This window comes from Artibeus jamaicensis, unplaced genomic scaffold, assembly GCF_021234435.1.
Source record: "Artibeus jamaicensis isolate MK-2021 breed Jamaican fruit bat unplaced genomic scaffold, CSHL_Jam_final contig_519, whole genome shotgun sequence".
In the NCBI taxonomy this organism is placed as follows: domain Eukaryota; kingdom Metazoa; phylum Chordata; class Mammalia; order Chiroptera; family Phyllostomidae; genus Artibeus; species Artibeus jamaicensis.
The window spans coordinates 33,005,964-33,026,645 of NW_026521871.1; the positions used below are offsets into that span (position 1 = coordinate 33,005,964).

At 40.8% G+C, this 20,682-nt stretch overlaps 1 protein-coding gene across 7 annotated transcripts in view; it reads right to left on the reverse strand.

Moving 5' to 3' along the window:
• TBC1D5 (TBC1 domain family member 5) overlaps nucleotides 1-20,682 on the reverse strand; it is a 485,401-nt gene that overhangs the window by 52,562 nt on the left and 412,157 nt on the right. For 6 of the 7 annotated variants that reach the window (XM_053668964.1, XM_053668963.1, XM_037143968.2 and 3 more), the window contains 2 exons: nucleotides 17,743-18,032; nucleotides 302-465 (listed from right to left, as the gene is read on the reverse strand). In XM_053668964.1, coding sequence (XP_053524939.1) covers nucleotides 302-465; nucleotides 17,743-18,032 — 454 coding nt within the window. The remainder of the gene's footprint in view (nucleotides 1-301; nucleotides 466-17,742; nucleotides 18,033-20,682) is intronic. The other variant, XM_053668967.1, reaches the window with a different exon arrangement.

The following is a 20,682-nucleotide window of genomic DNA, read 5'->3' on the forward strand; positions in this document are numbered from 1 at the left end:
CTTTACCTATTTGGTATAATGCTATTTGCTACATTTTAGGAAAAAAACACAGGCTTTGATAAAAAGGCATTTTTAGGGGGAAAAAGGACTGAGATTTGGGATTTAATGTATTTTAAATTGATGCTACATTCCCCCTCCACCCCAGTGTGATATATACGCAGCCTTAAAACACCCAAGTTATTTCTGATGAGTAATTCATTTCAGTCTGTAAAAATTTTCAGAGCTTCATAAGAAGGTTTAACGAATGCATTACTCTAGAGGAAAATGGGGGACAACGAGAAAACCGTTGCTCAAGACTTACCGATTCTTTCCTGCCCACGGTTCTGCTGTGTGAGCGGGAGCGCGAGATGGTGCTGAAGAAGGAATCCTTTTTAGCAGCAGACAGCGGCGGGGAGCCAGTGGTTTCTCTGCCTGCAGGCAGACTCTCAATGCTTGGAGATGAACTGATGTTTTTAGAACTTTGTCCTGTAAGAAAAATTAAGTAGCAATAATGAAACACCACTCTTTCATTAAGCTACTGAACTTAGTAGCTACTGAACCTACTGTTCTTAGTAATTATGATACTTCTTTGTTCACCCTGTCAACAAAATGACACTATGGAGCATTAAAATGCATATATTTTTATGTATCAGAGTAGCTGCCAATTTTTTGAAGCAATGAAGTACGCGATAGTTTTCTATGTGTAATTTATCCTACAGTAGTCCCAAATGTTGTATACATACAAAACATAAATAATTCAGTTTTTAGAAATCATAGGTTAAAAGACTGGACCCTTAGTAATACAATCATCCTTAATAATAGAAATAATAATATTATAGTGTATATTATATTAGTAATATAAAAAATTGAAATCCTTTATCAGATTTTTAAAAAGGGTATCTTTCCTTTTCATTAACTGCAAGACAGATACATGGCTGCTTCAGCCTCTGGTAGCAGCATCTAGAAATAGGGACAAGGTGCTGGCCCACAGGGTCTCTTTCTAGTCCCTGTATGAGAGTGGACCGAGCAGTGCTCCATAAAGCTCCCTCAGACCACAGCAAGGGCTCTAGTCTGCCTGCTGAGAAGGCAGCGTGGTGCAGAAGTCAGGCATAACAGAATTAGCTACAGCCAGACCCATGCAGGTCTCACTAACAAGCAGGGCTACTCCTGTAAGACTGTTATGGGAACTTAAGGACCTAGTAAAATACCTGCTACATTCATCCATTCAACCATTAGTACCTGAAGGTCCAGTAAGTGCCAGACAATTTTGGGCGTGGGGAGACAGTGGAAACTAGTAACATAAAAAGCCTGTCCTTCAGGGAGGGCACTTTCTAGGGAGGGGGAGACAGCCAAGTACCGGGTGGGGCAAAAGCAGGCACACAGTTCCTCATATGGAAAGTAGTATGATAACTAATAAATACTAATACAAGAAGAAACTTTGTGTTTTGCATACTCACAACTGTCGTCTAGTTTTGCCTCATTCTGTACATTAGTAAAATGTACATGATTTCAGATGATGTAAGTGCCGCGGAGAGAGACCAAGCAGAAAAGGAGAAGGTGGCAGGGGAACGTGCTGCAACCTTGAACAGGGTGGTTGGGGTGGGTGTCACTGAGCACTGAGGGGAACTGACTTCTGAGCATGAACTGGAAGGTGAAACACCAGCTTTGTAGGTAACGTGGAGGAGGAGCAAGCACAAAAGCCCCAAGCAGACCTTTGTGTTTTCAAGGAGCGGCGAGGTGGCCAGTGTGGCTACAGCTAAGAATGAGGGGCGGGGGACAGGAGATGAGGTCTGAGAGCAAGCAGGGGATCAGGTCAGGGAGCAGTTTGTAGGTGACTGGGGCTACTTTTACGGAGAAGGGAAGCCACTAGAAGCCACTAGAAGCCACTAGAGGATTTGAGCAGAGAAGTGACACGATTGGACTTACTTTGAACAGGATGACTCTGGCTGCCGTGGTGAGAATAGAATCAGGGGTGGGAGAGGCAAAAACGAAAGCAGAGAAATCAGTTTTTGCCACTGCAAAACTCTAAGTAAAAAGACTGATCAGACCTTGGTGGTGAGTAGAGGTCAGATTCTGGACAAAACTGAGTAGATTTACTGAGGAAACTATTAGGGAGATGAGAAAAAGAGAGGAGTCAAGTTTAACTCCAAATGTTCTAAAGTTAGGTGCTGGTGACAGCTAAGCACTCCCTGTGAATGTACTAAAATCCACTAACTTAAAGGTGAATTTTACAATATATGAATTATATCTCAATAAAGTTGCTCTTTTTATAAAGTCAGTTTTCACATTTCCCAGCTAGTGATCAGCACCAAAGAGCCTGCCCATTTCTACCCAACAAAGGGCTTTCTAGTCGGAAATCTTGGCTCCAGAGGTTTGTTGTTTGGTTTGCAGAGACTTTTGCGACGTCTGCACCGCAGTCTGACAACGTCCCCTTGCCTGTTCTATATCCTCCTGTTCTCCTTCCACAGCTGTTATTCCCTAAAAAACTGTGTGCACTTCTGTCTCACCCTGTAATGGACGATACTGTTGCTGACCCTTGAAGGACAGCAACCCTGAGGTTTGGAAAGCAGAGGGGAGAATAGGTCCCAGGGCTGAGGACAGTTTTGCTAGTAGTGAATTCTGTCTTTATCTGTTACTGTCTTAATTTTCCTTCTTGTTTGAAGGACAGTTTTATTGGATATAGAATTACTGTTTGACAGTCTTTTTAAAAAAATGACTTTGATAATATCATCCTACTACCTCCTGGCCTCCACAGTTTTGATGAAAATCAGCTGTTGATATTGAAGTTACCTTGAATACCCTGAGTTGTTTTTTACTTGCTGCTTTCAAGATTCTCTCTTTGCTGTTGACTTTTAAGTTTGCCTATGATGTGTCCAAGTGTGTGTGGCTGTCTCTGAGTTTATCCTGCTTGGAGTTAATTGAGCTTCTTAGATATATAATCTTTTTCATAAAACTGTGGAATATTTTAGCTACCATTTCTACAAACTCATGGTAGAGTCCTTTTGCCCCTTTCTTCTTTTTTTAAGAATTATTTACTTATTAATTTTTAGAGAAAAGGGAAGGGAGGGAGAAAGAGAGGAAGAGAAACATCAATGTGTGAAAGGAACATCAATCAGTTGCCTTTCGTATGCACACTGACCAGGAATCAAACTGGTGACCTTTTGCTTTGTGCAATGATGCTCAACCAACTGAGCCACACTGGTCAGGGCCCTGCTCTCCTTGACTGCCATCATCTATACACTGGTGTGACTCATGTAATCTGCAAGCCTTTAAGGCTCTGTTAATTTTTCTTCATTCTTTTATCTTCCTCTATTTTGGATTGGATAATCTCAATCGACATATCTTAAAGTTCTGATTCCTTCTTCTGTCAGCTCAAATCTGATACTGACCCTCTGTAGTGAATTTTTAAATTTTAGTTATTCTACGTTTCAACTCCAGAATATCTTTTGGGGTCTTAAAAACTACTATCTCTTCATTAATATTCTCTATTTGGTAAGACATTGGTCTCATACATTCTGCTGGTTTGTTACACAGTCTCCTCTAGCTTTCTGAAGACATTTATAACAGCTGATTTAAAGTCTTTCAAGGTCCAGTGTCTCTGCCTCCTCAGGGGCAGTTTGTGTTGACTGCTTTTTTCCATGTATGTGGGCCATACTTTCTACTTTCCTCTTTGTTTGTATGTCTCAGAATTTTCACTGAAAGCTGGATAATTTAATAAAATAATGTGGCAGCATTGGAAATTAGATCCCACCCTATACCTTGGATTTATTTTTCTTGTTTATTTTTTAGTGACTTCCTTAAAACAAATTTTGCTAAGTTATATTCTTTGGCCACTGAAGTCTCTGTTGGTTAGTGGTCAGTAAAGAGGCAGAGACTTCCTTTCCTTAAATGCCTTGAACCAACAAGTCTCAAAGCCGCTGGTGGGGGTTCTGTGTGTGCTTCAGGACATGCCTTCAATGCTCCGGCAGAGATTCCCAATTCTGCTTTAACCTTTATTTCTGCACATGCAGAGCCTCGGGGTTCATCCAGAGTTGAGAGATTATGCCATTCTCAAGCCTCTCCTGGACGTGCACACAATCCTGTGTGTGTGTCCTTCTAGAACCCCAGGAATATCCTGGACCTTTTCCAAGACCCCTGTGGGTCTTTGATTTGGCTAGCCTCTGATTTTTCTGTTACATTTTTGGTGAGCCTCTTGCTTGCTCCATTTCTGCCTTGGGCAGCTGTGATGTTAAGTAATTTCCACGATTATTGTCAATGGATGCCCTATGGATAGATAGGGTTTTTCTTAGTGAATTTTGAATAAGGTCAAATAAAGGCAAGCCCTCTGAATGAGGCTTTTCTGGGGAGCTGCTGGACAAGTCAAACGGCTGCAGTTTACTGGGGAATGGGACTGTCCGGATGCTCCAAGTCTATTTTCCCCTCCGGTGGTCGCGAGGCTGGTGGTTAATAAAGACTATGGCAGACCTGGGGAGGGGTGGAGGGATAAGGCAAGTTAAAAAGCTACAAATCATTTTTTTCTTGAATAGATACTTCTCAAATTGTTGCAATTCTCTGATTCATTTCCTGAGTTCTGAAAAAGCTGACTTTGATATTTTTGCCACTGATCTCCTTGTCTACAGAGAAACATTTTCACGGATCCTTATTCTGCCTTCCAAAAGTGCTTCCCTCTATGACTTGCTCATTGGACTGAACTTGGGTCTTGAAAATTTGTCTTTCTCTTATACAAAAGTCTGCCTTATTCTTTCTAATGGCTGTGAAGGAAAAGAAATGGTAGCTTTCCTAAATAGACATTTAAAATTTTTCCAATTTTTTTGTCTTTACAAACTAAATGACAAAATTTAAAGAGGTCTGTCCTTAGGTACAAACAATTGGTTATTTTTATTAGGTAGAGTTATATAAATGGAACTAAGTCTAACTGTATGTGCATTTTAAACTTACATGAATTATTCTAAATTGCTTTCCCCTAGGACTTTAACAGATATATGTATGTATATTCACATATATATGGGCAAATGTAACATGATATATCTTTGTCCGTTCATCTCATTTTTTATTTGGTTAATCTAATGAAGGGAGAACTTCATTATGTTCGCTTGATGTTTCCTGATAACTAATGAGGCCGGAGGTTGAAACATACTCAGCCTCATTAGTCATGTAGGCCACGCGAAGGTCCCAGCGGAACTGTCTCTGTGCACTTTACGTTAAGGAGCAGATTCAGGGGAGCTCCTCCTCAGTTCTGGAACTCAGCCCTTTGTGTGTGTGTGTGTCCATACTTTCCTTTATGGCTTTTGTTTTTATGGTTCTGCTTAGGAATGCATTTCTTACCCCAAGATGATATAGTGGGAAGAAATCTAAGTATTTATCATAAACCTAGGTTTTCCTTTTTACTTTTATGAATATTTTCTTGTTGCTACTTGGACCTCTACTCTTTAAGTAGCTTTTATTGCCTTTGGGTCATGGAACAGTGTACTGTAATTATAACAAAAGAGATGGTTGCTTAGCTTTGAGTTTCAAATTGCTTCTAAAAGTCTATAGAAAAAAAAATAAATCTAAGAAGCCAAAGCATTTTGATTAAATGAAATGAATTTTTTTTTAGCTTTTTCTACATTTATACAACTGAATTTATTCCTTCAAAATTTGAATCACCCACCTATAAAATTCTCCAGTGCTGGTGACTTTTTAAAGGTTTTACAATGATGGCTTTTTGGAATTTTTCTATGTTTATTCCATTACTAAAATTTTCTACTTTTCCTTGGCTCAGTTTTGATCATTCATATCTTCCCCTTAAAAGTCTTTAAGGCAGGCAGAATGATGCCTATGCCCTTAATCCCCAGAGCCTGTGGGTATGTAGCAAAAGGACTTTGCGGGCACCATTAAGGTTAAGAACCTTGAGATGGGAAGAATATCCTAGGTTATCACGGTGGGCTAATGTGAACAAAAAGTCCTTCAAGTGGAGGAGCAAGGCAGAAATATGAGTTAAAGGTGTGACTAAAGAAAAAGGAGAGGGTTGAAACATGAGAGGGACTTGACCTGGCATTGCTGGGCTTGAAGGTTAAGAACAGGGCCATGAGCCAATGTGGCATCCTCTAGTTGAGAATGGCCCTCAGCTGGCAGCCAGCAAAGAAATTGTGACATTGATCCTATAGTCACAAGGGATGGGATTCTGCTGAGAGCGTAGATGATTTTCTCCTAGAGCCTCCTGATACCGTGGTTTTGGCTTGGCGAGGTGTGTACCAGACTTCTGACCTACGGAACTGTCAGATAAATGGGAAATTCTCTTTACTACTCTTTTGGTTATTATGTTCTACTTACGATCTCTAGACTCTCAATATTTGACATCACAGTTCAAATTCCCAGTTAATTTAAAATGCTATGTAGAATCACTTATATTTTATTATACTCCTAGAAAAATTTAAAATTTTGTGGACTGTTACAACTTTTCACATTTTTTCCTAAATGAAAAAAATAGTTGTGAGCAGTTATGTATATCAAATCTTATAAAATTTTAGTTGCCTTGGATACTTCTGAAATGAGGTAGTTAGTACCTATTATAGCTATCTATTTTATATTTAAAAAATACAAGTAAAGTTCTATTGAACTTGTTGGGAGAACTGTCCATTTAGAAGGACTTACAACATTATCAAAGAAAAAATCTTAAGAAGCTATGCCAATTTTTATAAAGCAACTATTTCCATGATGAAATTAGAAGAGCAGAGAACCTTCTCTGATTCTAGACTTTATCTGTACTACAGCTGTGTACTATTCATTTTCCCTCCAACCTTCCCAAATATGCATCTCCTAGTTTGTCTATCCAAAGAGAGTAGAAAATTAAAATACACTATATGAATATGATATTTGCAAAACATTATTAGTCCAAGGACATACATGGACTTTTACACTATTACCTCATGTAATCTTAATGACATTGTGAGGTAGTTATGTGTAGGAAACTGTTCCACATGGCATGGGAATGTAGCCCAGCTCCCACTTGGACAAGCCAGTGGGAAGCGAGGACCGGCACACAGGAGCCAGGCCCACAGATAGGTTCTCCTCCCATGGGGAATCAGGCCTGCGTTGTACCTAGGCTGCTATGAGACTTACTTTTGTTAAAACTCCCTCACCCCGAATTGAGGGAGCAAGTGCTTACTGTAACTTCCTAAAATCTGAGCTAAACCTCCCAAGTATGGAGTGTAACCAGTTCAACCACTTTTCCCTTTACAATTGCAAATATCCTTCTTCTTTGATGTAATTAGCAACGTCCTCTCCTTTGTTTTCTGTAACCACCTAAAGTGAACCTGTGCATAGTAAATGAGGACCATCCTCCCTGTAATGTACCCAGAAAAGCAATCAAAGCCTATCTAGGCAGGGGCCAGGCCCCCCTCTCACTTAGAGCACAGCCATGCTGTCCCTTTTCTCCACAGGACTTCTGTAGTCCGCGTGAATTTGTTCATTACAGCCGCAACACACGGACCCTGCCGGCCAGGATCCGCATCGGTTATGTGTAAGAAAACTGATACTTAGGGAGTGTGACAAATCTGCCCAAGGATGGAGGTATAGCTATCTATATCTATATCAGATTTGTTCAAACATACATACATACATATACATACATACATATATATATAAAACTTCATAAGATTTGTTTAAAGACTGTGTCAATGTGTATTATTTCATTTCCATATCACAGAGAGTGACTCCAAGGAGGTATTAATTCAAAACGGCAAAGAAGAAAAACAAAAAACCAAACCAACTGTATTTGGGGAATAGGCCCATCTACTCAACTTTTAGGACATATATATGTATTTTGAGATGGCTTTTTCTACAAACAAAGCTGACGGCCAGGCCTCTTGTATTCAATTATAGGAGCTTGTCTCACAAAGGCCGGATTTCGCAGAGGGCGGGGATTGTGGTCAACACCAGCCTCACGGGTTGGAAACAGTTAGCAGGTGGGTGGATGTAGTAAGGCTGTGGTCAAGTTCTCGGCCTCTACCTCACACAAAAACCCTGTACAAAATAGATTTGCCCTCAATTACTAGCATTTTTGTGCCCTTTGGGAACAAAAACAGTTTAGAGCTTATGAAAATGGAGTCTCCAGCATGTTCCCAAAGAGGATGACGGACTATTTCCTCTGGAGATCAGCGGGAAAAGCCCAGGTACCAGAGGAAGTGGTGCCCGAGGCAGCAGAAAGGCCTCCCGGGCCTCCCTGCCCTTTTCATCACGGATGAGACGATGAGACGGCCTATTACCTGGGCCTCACCTGGACACCTCTAAACTGAGGGGTCAATATGCTCACCAAGCTTACAGCCCATAGACCGACCACACAGTGGCTCTTTTCAAGTTTTTAACTGATAGGAACAACATTAATCATTTCTTTTGTTGCACTAAAACTAAAGTTTATTCCTGGAGGCACATTCTTAAATGTATTGCTGTGATGCCCTGCCCAGACAGACTCCCCCAGTTTGGCCTGGAGATGGCTGGCTCTTAGGACTTCCTTTCAGAAACCTCCCTGAGCTAAAGAGAGCTGCTTTGCCCAAGGTCATGCCCCTCCCCTGCGGATCAGCTGCAATCCACTGTGGGCTGACGGAGCACAAACGCTGGCCCCCTTGCCTCAAGGCAGACGCCTCTGCGGGGCTATCCATCCTGCTCAGCGCTGCCCTCTTTCACTCTCTGGTGCTGAGCTTGAGGATACTCCGCCCAAAGCTCCTTACGCGTAAACCTTTGTCTCGCATTTATTTATCAGAAATCCTGACCCAAGGCAGTTAATTAAAAGTGATTTTATGGTCTACGGTGTTCTTAAATACACTACATACAGACCAGTTCTTAAGCTGCATCAGGCAGGCACATAGTTTTTCCCTCGTGACCCAAAACAGGGCACAGCTTGTGAAGCGCCAGTAGAAACTCTGTCCAGCACTGAGGACGGGGGCCCGACATGACAGGAGCTCTTCAAAAGCTCCCCAAACAACAGTACAAGGGAAATACAGACTTGTACATACACTGGCCTATGGTCCCAGGCGACAGAAGCAAACGGCAGTGTAAACAACAGTACTCTGGAAGCACTGCGGAGGGAAGGTCTAATTCTGTCTCAGGAGACTAGCGGTGTAAGGTAAATCTTAAAAAACTTGAGGAGAGGGGCGGTGGTGGCGGCTCGGGGAGGGTCATTTTTGGTGCAGAAGACAGTATTCACGAAGCTGGTTAGACTGCTGGGAACATCTAGCTGGAGCAGAGTCTGATTAAATTCTTCAGGGCTTCCTGCCATCCATATGTAATTGAAAATGAGACCAAAACCAGTGGAAAATAGGATGAAGTCCAAAAGCAAAATGTTTAGGTGGCTAGGAAATCTGGGGTCGTGGGCAGGGAGGCACAGCTCAGAAGAGCGGAAAGGGAAAAGCCTGGGAAGCCCAGTGCGGTGGCCACAGGAGGGGTGGCCACTGACTTCACACAGTGGCCCAGGAGAAAAGGAGGCATCCGGCGCATCTGATAACATTTTTGTTACCTCGGCCTCGAGTGACAACAGCAAGAGGGCTGATGTCTGCTCAGTAAAAGCACAGGTCCTGTTGCCAGCAGAGAGCAAACGGAAGCAGGCGGTACCAGAATCCCCTGGAAGAGCTGGGCTGTGCCCAACTACAGGGGTAAGCACTGCTGGATCCAGTCCTTGCCTGCAAACGTGGTTTTAGGATATCGGAAGTTATTAACTACCAAAATATAGAGTATGCTGAGTTGGCTCCTTCCCAATTTGATTCTGAAAGCCAAAAGGTGTTTGAGGAAAACAAATAACGGCTCTAACAGCATCACCACCACCTGAGCGGGTCGCACCCTCGAGCCCTTGCTGTGGGACAGTGTTGTGGTCACTTCCGAGAACCACCCTTGAAGCAGCTGTTCTCTTCTGGGTCATCTAGCAGGGCAGGGATGGAGGCGGGATTCAAACCCAGGCCCAACTCCAGGCCCATGCTAGGCAGAGGTGTGCACCTTGCTCCCCTATTAAGGGCTATGCCAGGTGGGCAGTAGTAAACATGATCTAGAAGAAAGGAAAAATGGAATGGAGCCTTTTGAAAATAAAGGGCAAATTCTGATCTTAGTCTCAATCCAAAAGCAACTTGTTTAGTAAACATCTTTTGGAATAAGTGGTCCACAAAAATGCATTTTCTAGTTGATGCTTCCCCAAACTTGTTTTACATATTATATACTTCTCTGCCTTGTTAGAGTAATTACACAGAACAGAATGGGTCTATTTGTTCTGCTTCAGGGCTATCGTTTCTCAGGAACAACCTCAGCGATCAACACAGGGTCATCCACAGGGATAATTTTTTTGGTTTTCAGTTACCTTCCCTCGCTCTCGTGAGCAGAAGCCATTTCTGTTTGGTCATTACACTGTCCTGCTGCAGTTGATTTAGTCTCCCTTTTCTTTGTCTACCAGTTTGTGGCACGTGATCTGCCTAGGACATCTCCATTGGTGTTTTATTCTTAAAGGTCCAGAGAGGAAGTCACCTCCAGACATGTGAGTATCACATCAGCGTGACTCCCACTGCACTTCTCAGTTTAATACCTACTTTTTTCCCTGAAAGAAACAATAAGAAACTTAACAATAATTACCCTTAGGGAAATGGGCTGGCAGAAAAAAGTAGGCGGAGAAAAGGGAGGATTATATTTTTCTCTTTAATACCTTTAATTCGTTGGGATTGTCTAATGATATGTGTGTTTTAGCTTTATCTTAAGAACACCAACAGCAGTTATCTGGGCAGGGAGGTTGTTTCGTAACCTTTTCCTTCCTTTATATTTTAAATGCTATATAACGATATCTATGTCTGCACCCATATATATATATACACATATATAATCATGTCCACTAACAGAAATTATACACACACAAATATAAATTTTTAAAATGCCTATGGCAGTAACCCACAAAACTGAAATTTCTTTTCTAATGGTCTATTATATGATGATACTTATATACTTCTGCTGTTGGAAACTCTATAAATTCTCTTTGGAAGTAATGCCTGTGTGTTTGTCTGTATGTGTGCGTGTGTGTATGCATATTAAAAAGCTTTTTGGTTTGTGAATAAATTCCTAAATATCTGTAAAAAATAGTTTCTGGGGTAGCTGTATATTTTCAAAAATAATTTTGAGGAAACCTACTGAATTGTCTTCAAAAAACTAATTCTCCTGTGGTAAATTTTAAATGACTGCAACTTATACTGAGATACAAAATGAACTTTCCAAATTTTCCAAAAATTATTTATTGATCTAAGTTATAAAATTTCACTTTATATTCAGTGCTTTTCTTAAAACAATCAAAACCATATAATTATTGTGTTTTAAAAGGCAAAGGTTACAGATACAAAATCTCTAAAAAGACTATATAATCAAAGAATCATGGAAAGTATTTGCTTCAGTTCTTGAAAAAAAAAAAGACATTTGGGGAAAGCCTAAATAAATGATAGTTTTAGTTACATGAAATGAAAAGCTTATCTATTCTTGAAATATTAAACAGGGGACTATAAATGGCTTTGGCACATTTGATGAGGTTCTCTAACTTCTAACGTAACTAACCCTATGAAGCACAGATTTTTAAAAAGTTTCTTGTTGCCACCACTATTTCGGTTTACTTCTGCTTCTGTTTGCTTTCTGACACCGTGCAGGCAATGTGTTGGAGAAAACACAAGGTGACTTCTTCCACTCGGACTGTCTCACTGCCCACTCATCACTGTCGTAGTGGTCACCCTCGACTGAGGGCTGTTTACTCAGGCCTCATAAAGAGGCCGGCGCCGTCCCCAGCAGCCTGACTCTCTGCCAGAAAGTGGCAGGCAGGGGGGCTTCTGAACAGGGTATCCAGAGAAAGAGCTGGTTCCTGACTGGGCATTCTTGTCGGGTCACATAAAGTACAGGCTGATGCCCACGTCACCTGGTCAAGCTGTGGGGGGAAAGCAAGGGCCTAACAAAAACAGAGGCTGGCACACAGCAGGCACTCAATAAATACTTGCTGAATAAGTGAATGACATGATTCTACTTATATAAGTTATTTGAATAAGGTGATACAACTTCCTCCTTCCAGATGCCACCTAAAAACCAACTTTGTTAAGTGGCCCCGGTCTGTGGGGAAAAATGGATTGAGCATATGATAGCACCGACTCAGAAGCCAGAATACGCAAGGCAGCCTCCGCTTTGTCTTTCCAGAGCCAAGTAACTTTGGGATAACAGAACACTTGTTAAAGAGTTGTTGGTGGGGGAGGGGACACACAGATTTTAATTTTAGGAAACAAATTTAAGTCATATGAATTCTCATCATAGCAGATGATCACATCAATATTTATTTAAGTGCAATAACTGACAAGGCTAAAGAGAAATCATTTGGAGATTATTTGCCTTTTCTATTTCCATGTTACCGCATCCCTTTATATCAGTTAACAGGCACCACTAGGAAGAGTAAACAGCAGCTCCTCATGGAATCTCCAGACTGAAAAAACCCTGAAAGGTCAGCTGGTTCAATTACCAGAATGCAGCCAGAAACTATACTTGGAAAAAACAGAACTATATATAGAAGTAAGGTCACATCCCTCTACTAGCAACTGTTTTTTTGCAAGAGGGCCACACACCACTCATTTCCTAATCACAATAGCTTCTTTTCTGTTAGTTCATCAAGAAAAACAGAGATCATGAAGACATATTATTAGAACAGTATTTTAATACTACTAGCACTACTAAATTATGTGGATGTTTTCAACTGAAGGAAAACATAATATGAATTTTAATACTGTTATCTTTCCTGTTTGAATTTAAGTGGGAGATTATTAAAGTTAGTCTAGGCTTCCACTTAATATAACTCCTCTCTTTAGCATATTTTATCTAAAAGGTTACATAATATGAGATTAATGCAGCAACTTTAAATGTTTATATGTTTTTACATTCCGCAGGAGATGCTGAATATGGATTACTATTATTCTGTATCTCTTAAAACTTTTTTCTATATTTTGAACAAATAACTGTGGTATTAAAATGCCTTTTTATTTTGAATCATTGCAAGTTATGCATGGAGATTTGTCACACCAAACTTTCTGTTGCTGTGATTCATAATACAAAGCCTGTACTTAAAAATTTATTTGAAAATCAAGTTGTAATTCTTTTAGGTAAAATAAAACAAGTACTGCGGCGAATACCCAGCACATGTAATAATACGCATACAAACAGCACATAAAATGGTCTCATCTCAGAACTAAGTTGTCCGTTATTGTCACAGAGCTCCTATGCATCAAAAAGAACAGTTGGGTGTGAGCTGCTCAATAAAATACAGTGTGAAAATCACCACAAAATGTAGAGTGACCATACTTCACAAGGGAAGAGGCTGATGTGAACGAACTTAATAGAAAACCCACATCACAGCTAGATGTGGCATTTCCAAGGTGACATGAGCGGGACTTTTGTTCTGAACAACAGTGCCACCAAGTGGCTGAACAATGGTAGTGAACTGATAAACAGTATGAATGGAGGGTGGGCAAAAGGAATAATGGAGTTTTGGAATAGGCAATGATAACACTGCAGGCAAAGAGATATACATCGCTGCCATGGTAACTGTACCTTGGAGGTCAGTTAGAGTCTGGACAGGAACAGAAACCTGAGCACTGCTTCCTGTAACTATATCACCTGGATTTCATAAGAGAAAATAATTAGATTTCATAAAAAGGAAAAATATCAACTTTTCTTTCATACTTAATATTGTAATACATTTGTCAACTGAGTTACTAAAAGTAAGGTAAAACAGAAAATACAGTGCAATCTTATGAAAATAAATAGAAAATATTTTTAAGGGAACTGTTTTTTTTTAAAGTAACTCCTAAAAAGCATTTGTGCATATTTTTCTTAAAGAAAAAAAATAAAACAAGCTTCTACTAAAGTATAAAACAAGTTTCTCCCAGTTGGAAGTATGGGATATTCTAGCAATCAAAAGATTCTGCTGAACAGATTTCATTGTGCTACAAATATCAGTACGGTTTTATATTTTCTTTTCAAAAGCCTTTATCCAAAAAATTATAGGCATTTATTAAATAAGCATTCTTTTGAAACTGATTTCCCTGTCTAACAGGCAAAATTTATTTTTAACTAGACTTGAAACCAACTTCTCCAGTGATCAGATAAAGACCTAAAGAAGTTCTAATTTCGTATTAAGTATTGAAAAGATTTCAAAAGTTACCACATGTACCAAATGTCAACATGTAAAAATAAATCTGTGAACTGCATACCCTTTAAACTTGATATACTTATTTCAGGCGAGATTTCATTTACAAATTGGACCTGCTGTAAACGCTGCAAGTAAAGAAGTGTTCAAATTCAGGAACCAGACAAAGGAAATGGGGAAAAAGGATCGCATTTTCGGACCACAGGAGAGAAAGGCAAAGGAGCACTACAGGAAACTCTGTGGGGGACGGAGGCACACGCCTGCTTATGGAAGGGAGACGTTGTGTTTCTTTGATTTCCTTCCCAGATGACAAAGTTCAGCACAAGCACTTGCTGTCAACAGAGTAACCCTCCAGACACCACAGCTTGTGAAGGCCTATGATATTCTGAGATTAACTAGGTTAAAAAAAAGGGCTTCTTAAAAGGCACCATATTTTCTATGTACAATACTGTAAGATTAGTAGACTTGCTTTTCCTATACTTTTTATACAATAGTAAAAAGTCCATTTTTTAATTAAACAACATATCCTCAGTGCCTTGGCACTTGCTACAGTTATGAGTTACACATGGTCAGCTCATCTAGAAATTAGTGCATTGCAATTATAATCATTCCTATCAATTAACAGTACGCACATTTATATTCTCCTCTAACTGCAATAAAATCTATAAATAGGTACATGCTCCAAACAAGTGATGAACAGCTTTTAGCAGAACTTATCAGGTCCTGAATTTTCATAACATGGTTAACTCTCTATTCACTGATAAATAGTGTGCTTATTTCCTGCATATTTAAAGGGAATTTTTAATTGTATGCTTGCTACCCATTTTATTCTGCTGCTTCTGGACCACCTATTAGTGTTTGTTTAGAGACTGAAAACTGATTTTAATATCAAACATTACCAGGAAAATTATGAAGGGACGTCTGTGCTCCCTTTTCCTTCCTTCCCACGACCCCACCCCCGACACATACATGAAGTACAGAACACATTCCAAGCAATGCGTACATGAATTTTCTGTTTTCCATATAGCTGTTCCCCTGTATAAGCACAAATGATTGAGAGTTAACTAACCTAGGAAAACCATAAGCATTTTCATCTTTATAAACATCCATTTTTCAAAACAACTTTCAAATTTTCCAGCAGAGTACACTAAAAAGGCTGTTACATTATCTTTGCTCAAAGGCACTAAGGAGATGGCGCCGTTCTGAGACAGTTAGACGCCATATTCCAACACAAGCCCCCGGATGGCGTGCCAGCCGTGCTCACCACGCCACACAAATCTGTGGCACACCTGCAGATCAGTGGGTGTGACAGCACAGCAGGACACCAGTGGGAAATACCTGCTGAAAGAACCAGTGCCGGAGAAGTGTTTTTCGTTGCAGAGCTAATGAAAAATCTTTCGCCACAGGAGCCACAGATTCTTGGAGCTCGAAACGCCCCAGGGACCAGTCCAAACCTCTTACTTAGGGTCAGGAAACAAATGGTCAGAAAGCTTTAGGGTTCTGCTTACAGTTCACCGTGCATGAGCGGATGAATGGCATCAACCTACACCAGCTTGTACTTGTGTAAACTGCTCTTTGCCTTTTCCTCTGCTTTATTCGAGACTTTATGCAGGGAGGGGCATTACCAGGAATATTCATCTTCAATTATGAAGGTAGACAAGCTTTCTGTAGATTGACACGAGAAGAACAAACCAGGAATAAAGAGAGACAAGAGTTGCCAAACAAGGCTGCTTCCCTCCAGCACAGGGATGGGGTATGAAATGCCCCAGTGATGATGCTCATGTTCCAAATACTTTGCTTAAGTGCTCTGTTGTCTTCTTATAACTGGGGACTTGGTTTTCATCAATTGTTCCATACTCATGCACTTCCTTTCTCACTTACTGTGATATTAATACTTGACATTTCCTTAGAGACACAACTTTATATTTCTATAGTCATTTGGCTTGGTTCCTCAGAAAATTTAAGCTACAGCATTAAGAGATTCTCTGACTCATTTGCCTGCCATCAGTTAGAATTACTACTGAGTACAGCTTGTTATCAAAGCAATATTGAAATCATATTTGTTTAGAACAATAAAACAGTACAATTATGAAATATATAAAATAACATTCATTTCCATTCTGTAAGTGGGCAAGTCTCCTGGCATTAAAATACATTTACAACATGTTAATGATCTGAAGTCTCCTTTTCTTTAAATCGTGTGTGATAGCGCCAGAGTAAGAAGAGGAGAATGTAATTTTAAACAACATAGTCTGATGTAGGTAAACTGAATATGCTGATAAAATTTAAATACTAATATATAGTGTCTAATACTTCATATAGGCAACAATAGATAACATGGTATATTTGAGGAAGAACACACACTCATTACTCAATAATGCTCATTATTTTAAATCACTGGGTAATAATGCCCATTGAACTTAAGTTTACCAATTTAAATACCAGTAATTAAAATTTTTTCATTATTTTGGATGCAAACTCCTTAAACAGAGTAGATGGAACATGGTTTAAGGTCTTCCTACTGACTCAACGTTACTGCTGCTACTGCCAACACCGGTTCTTTAACAGGGCTATTATGCAGGGCTCCCTGGAAGACACGATTGGGGCATCGGTCAGTCTATCTGACTCGAAACGAAATGGCTATCTGATGCTTTGGAATGCTAAGGAATGACTTGTATACATTTTCTGCCATTGTGTTAGTATTTCTTTTTTCTGTAGTATAGATAACAGAGTCTCTCATCTGCTATAAATAGGGGTACTTGATCATCTGTCTCTGAAAATGAGTGGAAAGTCAGAGCATAAAGATTCCGAGTTAGAACCTGACGGGCCCCCTTAGGAAACAGTACACGAGGCAGGAGAGACACGGGGGAGGCTCAGAAACGAAGGGAGCTCACCCAGGTCCCGGGGCCAGAGCGCCACTAACAGTCCCCACGGCAGTGCCCTCACTCACACCAAAGGAGGCTTTGGATCGGCGCATCTGCCAGGTTTCCTCTGCTCTCACATTCTATGGCTCATTGTTAGTGCACGGACTCAGACACTTGCTTTGGCTGCTTGACATTCTGCTTAGCTTTTTCTCCCCTGAAGGGTCTAGTCTGTTGAGCTCAGAGGTAAAACAGCCGGACGAGTGACTGCAAGCCTAGTGGCACATTTCCCCCAGACCCACTGCATGGACGAATGCTGTGCCCAGTACAGCCCGTGGGATTCGAACCTTCCCAGTTCAGATTCCCTTCTGGTCAAAAGCATTATCATCTGAGATAGCAACGGATTTCACATTCTGTGTTGTGATACTTCGTGCCATACTCTACCGGAATCCACCGAACCCAAATGCAATTATTGTAGGATATAAATGTAAAAAAAATCCCCAAAACCAAAAAACACCTTCACAAATAATCTCATAAAATGGTCCATAATAAAGAATGATGTAATATCTAATAATACAACGTAAAAGAATCTAATAGAATGGATCTTTTAAAAATTAAGTTTTGCATTGATTCCTATTTCTAGGCAGTTGGGTTCTCACAGGCAGGTGAGGAAACCCCAGACTGTACTGGGAGGGTTTCCTTCAGATGTATTAGTACTTCTTTCTTCCTCACCTTTGTTCAGTTGCACTGGCATGCTTTCTGATTTCAGGAGTCTCTGCTGCTGCTGCTGCTGCTGCTGCTGCTGCTGCTGCTGTTGCTGCTGCTGCTGCAAATGATGTCTGGGGGCCTCTGCTAAGGTTGGTAAGGTCCTGGTGGGAGCCACAGCCATGGAGGAGCTGCCTCCGGATACAGGGCCACCGGTACTGCCTGGGGCCATTGCTGGAGAAATCAACTTCCTTCCAAAATTAATCAGGCTATTAGAGACTTTATTTATATTCAGGGGAGTGCCTTTGGCATTGGTCCTGTAAAAAAATTAGGTGGAGAGACATGATTTAAATTAGAGGACAACTATATTTTGCACTATTTCACATATGCCATTGGTATAAAAACGTATCTTACCTGCTTCGAAATGGCTATTTGCTAGCTCGGCTGTACCAAGTGAGAAGTGAAAACTTAGTGACCACAAGATAATAAAACAACAGGACTCTTAAAGATGTGGCTTCTGGAAGACAGTCTTTATAATTCTCACCCATCCATCCATTCACCCCTCCATTTAATAAATAGGGCCTACTGTGTGCCGACACTGTGCCAGGTTCTGAGGAGACAACTGTCCGAAACAGACAGTTTCCTTCTTGTAGCTTCTAGTCTAGTAGGGAGTAAATGTACTAATCAAATACATAAATAAAAGCATGATTAAAACCCATGGTGAGGACTAAAAGGAGGGGAACAGGGCTGGGTGCGGCTTGGGCCACCCACAGAAAGGGGAGCCTGTGAAGCCAGGCTGAGACGAGGTTTCCCACTCGGTCTTGTCTGTGAGGACGAGGTTACATTGAATGTGATTTGGAAAAATAAACTCGAGAGTCATGAAGTAAACTCACAGGAATCATACCAAATGCCCAGACCACAGGCCCTGCAATGAGCACTCACCCCCGCCACCTGCCCCCACGTTCCACAGGCTCCTTCCCCACTTCTCTGCTTCACGTTTCCTGATAGCACTTTGCATCAGCTGACATACTATATATTTTACTTATTTGATTATCATTTGTCCACTTCCTCCAATCTCCACTAGAGTAGAAGTTTCATGAAGACAAGGATTTGTTGTCTCTCTGCTATTTGGCCATTGCCCAGCACCCATAGGTGTTTTATAAGTATCTGTCAAATGGCAGCAGCATCTACCCACAGTCTATGTCTTCTCGCGTGTTGCAGGGGAAGAGCCCCGCGCTCCTCGCTGTGGCCAGCCTCTCCATTCGGGCTCTGCGGCTCCCTCTCCTGCGTCACCACCTTCTCCTTCTCTGCTGTATGATTTCCATGACCTCACAATGAGTTTTGTTTCAAAAGGTGTCTTAAGGTGCTACTGCTGCTCCGTCAGTTTCTGGCTCTGTAAGGCCTGGCTGGCTCCTTGCGGCTGCTCCAAATGCACTCCTCAAGGTCACCAGTGACTTAGGCACTGCAGAGCCAAAGGTCCATTCTTATCCCACTCTGCCCCTCAGCAGCAGTTCACCCCTGGAAACACTCCCTCCCTCACACACACTTCCTCCCTGGGCTTCCAGGGCTGGCCAGCACCTGTGCTGTACCTGGCAAATAGAGGACACCAACTAAACAGCTGCTACACGAGCGATTACTTCCCAAACGATTCATGATCTTGAACTGGTTCAGAGCTAGCTAGTATCTTCTTGAAGACAGTTATGATTATCAATTATTTTAGTTGTACAAGAATCCAACTCCATGACAACACTGAAGTTTGTACTTTATTGCTCAAATAATTAATAGAAGCTTTTCTTCCATTTTGCTTTTTCTTCGTTAAAGTGAGACGCTGAAAATCAAGTCTGAGGGATTCACTTACTTGATTTTAGTTAACCTGAATTTTAACCTGGATCAGATCTACCTGACAGCACTTCCCTGGTGCCTTTCCCACCTTTCTCACAACAGCTGTGCCCTTGGCATTAGCACATGCAGCTGTAAAGCCAAACGGATCCACAGTTCTATTAATAAAAGGAAAGAACACTATGCTTCTTTCTTCCATAAAGTTTTCTCTAACGGTACTAGCTAACATTATGGGCTAGGTATTGAAGAATTACATTGCTTTGGACATAGGACAAATCAAATTTAAATCCTGGAATTCAGCTTTATAATAGAGATTCATTCATTTATAACTCACTGAAATGTGAAAAAATTCATTGTCAAAGTCCTCTTTCTGTATCAAGTTTAATCTTTAAAGAACCGAGCTATTTAATATCCTTTCAAAAAGTATTAAGAAGTAGTGTTTCCTAATAGATATGAGGATATATAGTGGTTACACACCACTTCTTCACTTTTAGCTGTTTACTTGTGAAGGACAGCATCCCCAGTTTAGACACTGTAGCTTAACAACGGAGAAAGCACGGAAGACATGTTTATTGAGAAAAAGAATGGCTAAAATGAAAAGAACTCATAGATCCCAGAGTAAGCAGGCATTCACCTCTGGCACTGCATTCCGCTCGGCGGCCTCCAGACACTCCCACGCCTTGTGAGGAGGCAGCAGAAAGAAGAGCTACCACGATGTGAAGTTCTACTGCAGTTTAGTTTTGCTTCTTTGCAAGTCAAGATTCATAATTCATAGATATGAAGAAGTTGTAATGTTGTTACCCTTTTTTATAAACAAAAATGTACTAGTCAAATTCCCATATTGCCAGTTGTAAAATTTATATGCTGATAAAAGTACTAAGGAACTGCTGGAGCATTGTCAAGAGAATACGGTTAATGCATCTTCATTACTACTAATAACCACGAAAAACATACAGATCAAGCTCATGCCGAGCCATTTTTCATCTGAATAGCTCTTAAAAGGGAATGAGCACTGTTTTCCTTTTTTGAATGTTTTTTTGTTTTTAACCAATTTCCCCCTCATCCACTACCCATAGCTTCCAGAAGAATATATGCTTTTCAAAACAACTGTCGATGGCAACTCTACTT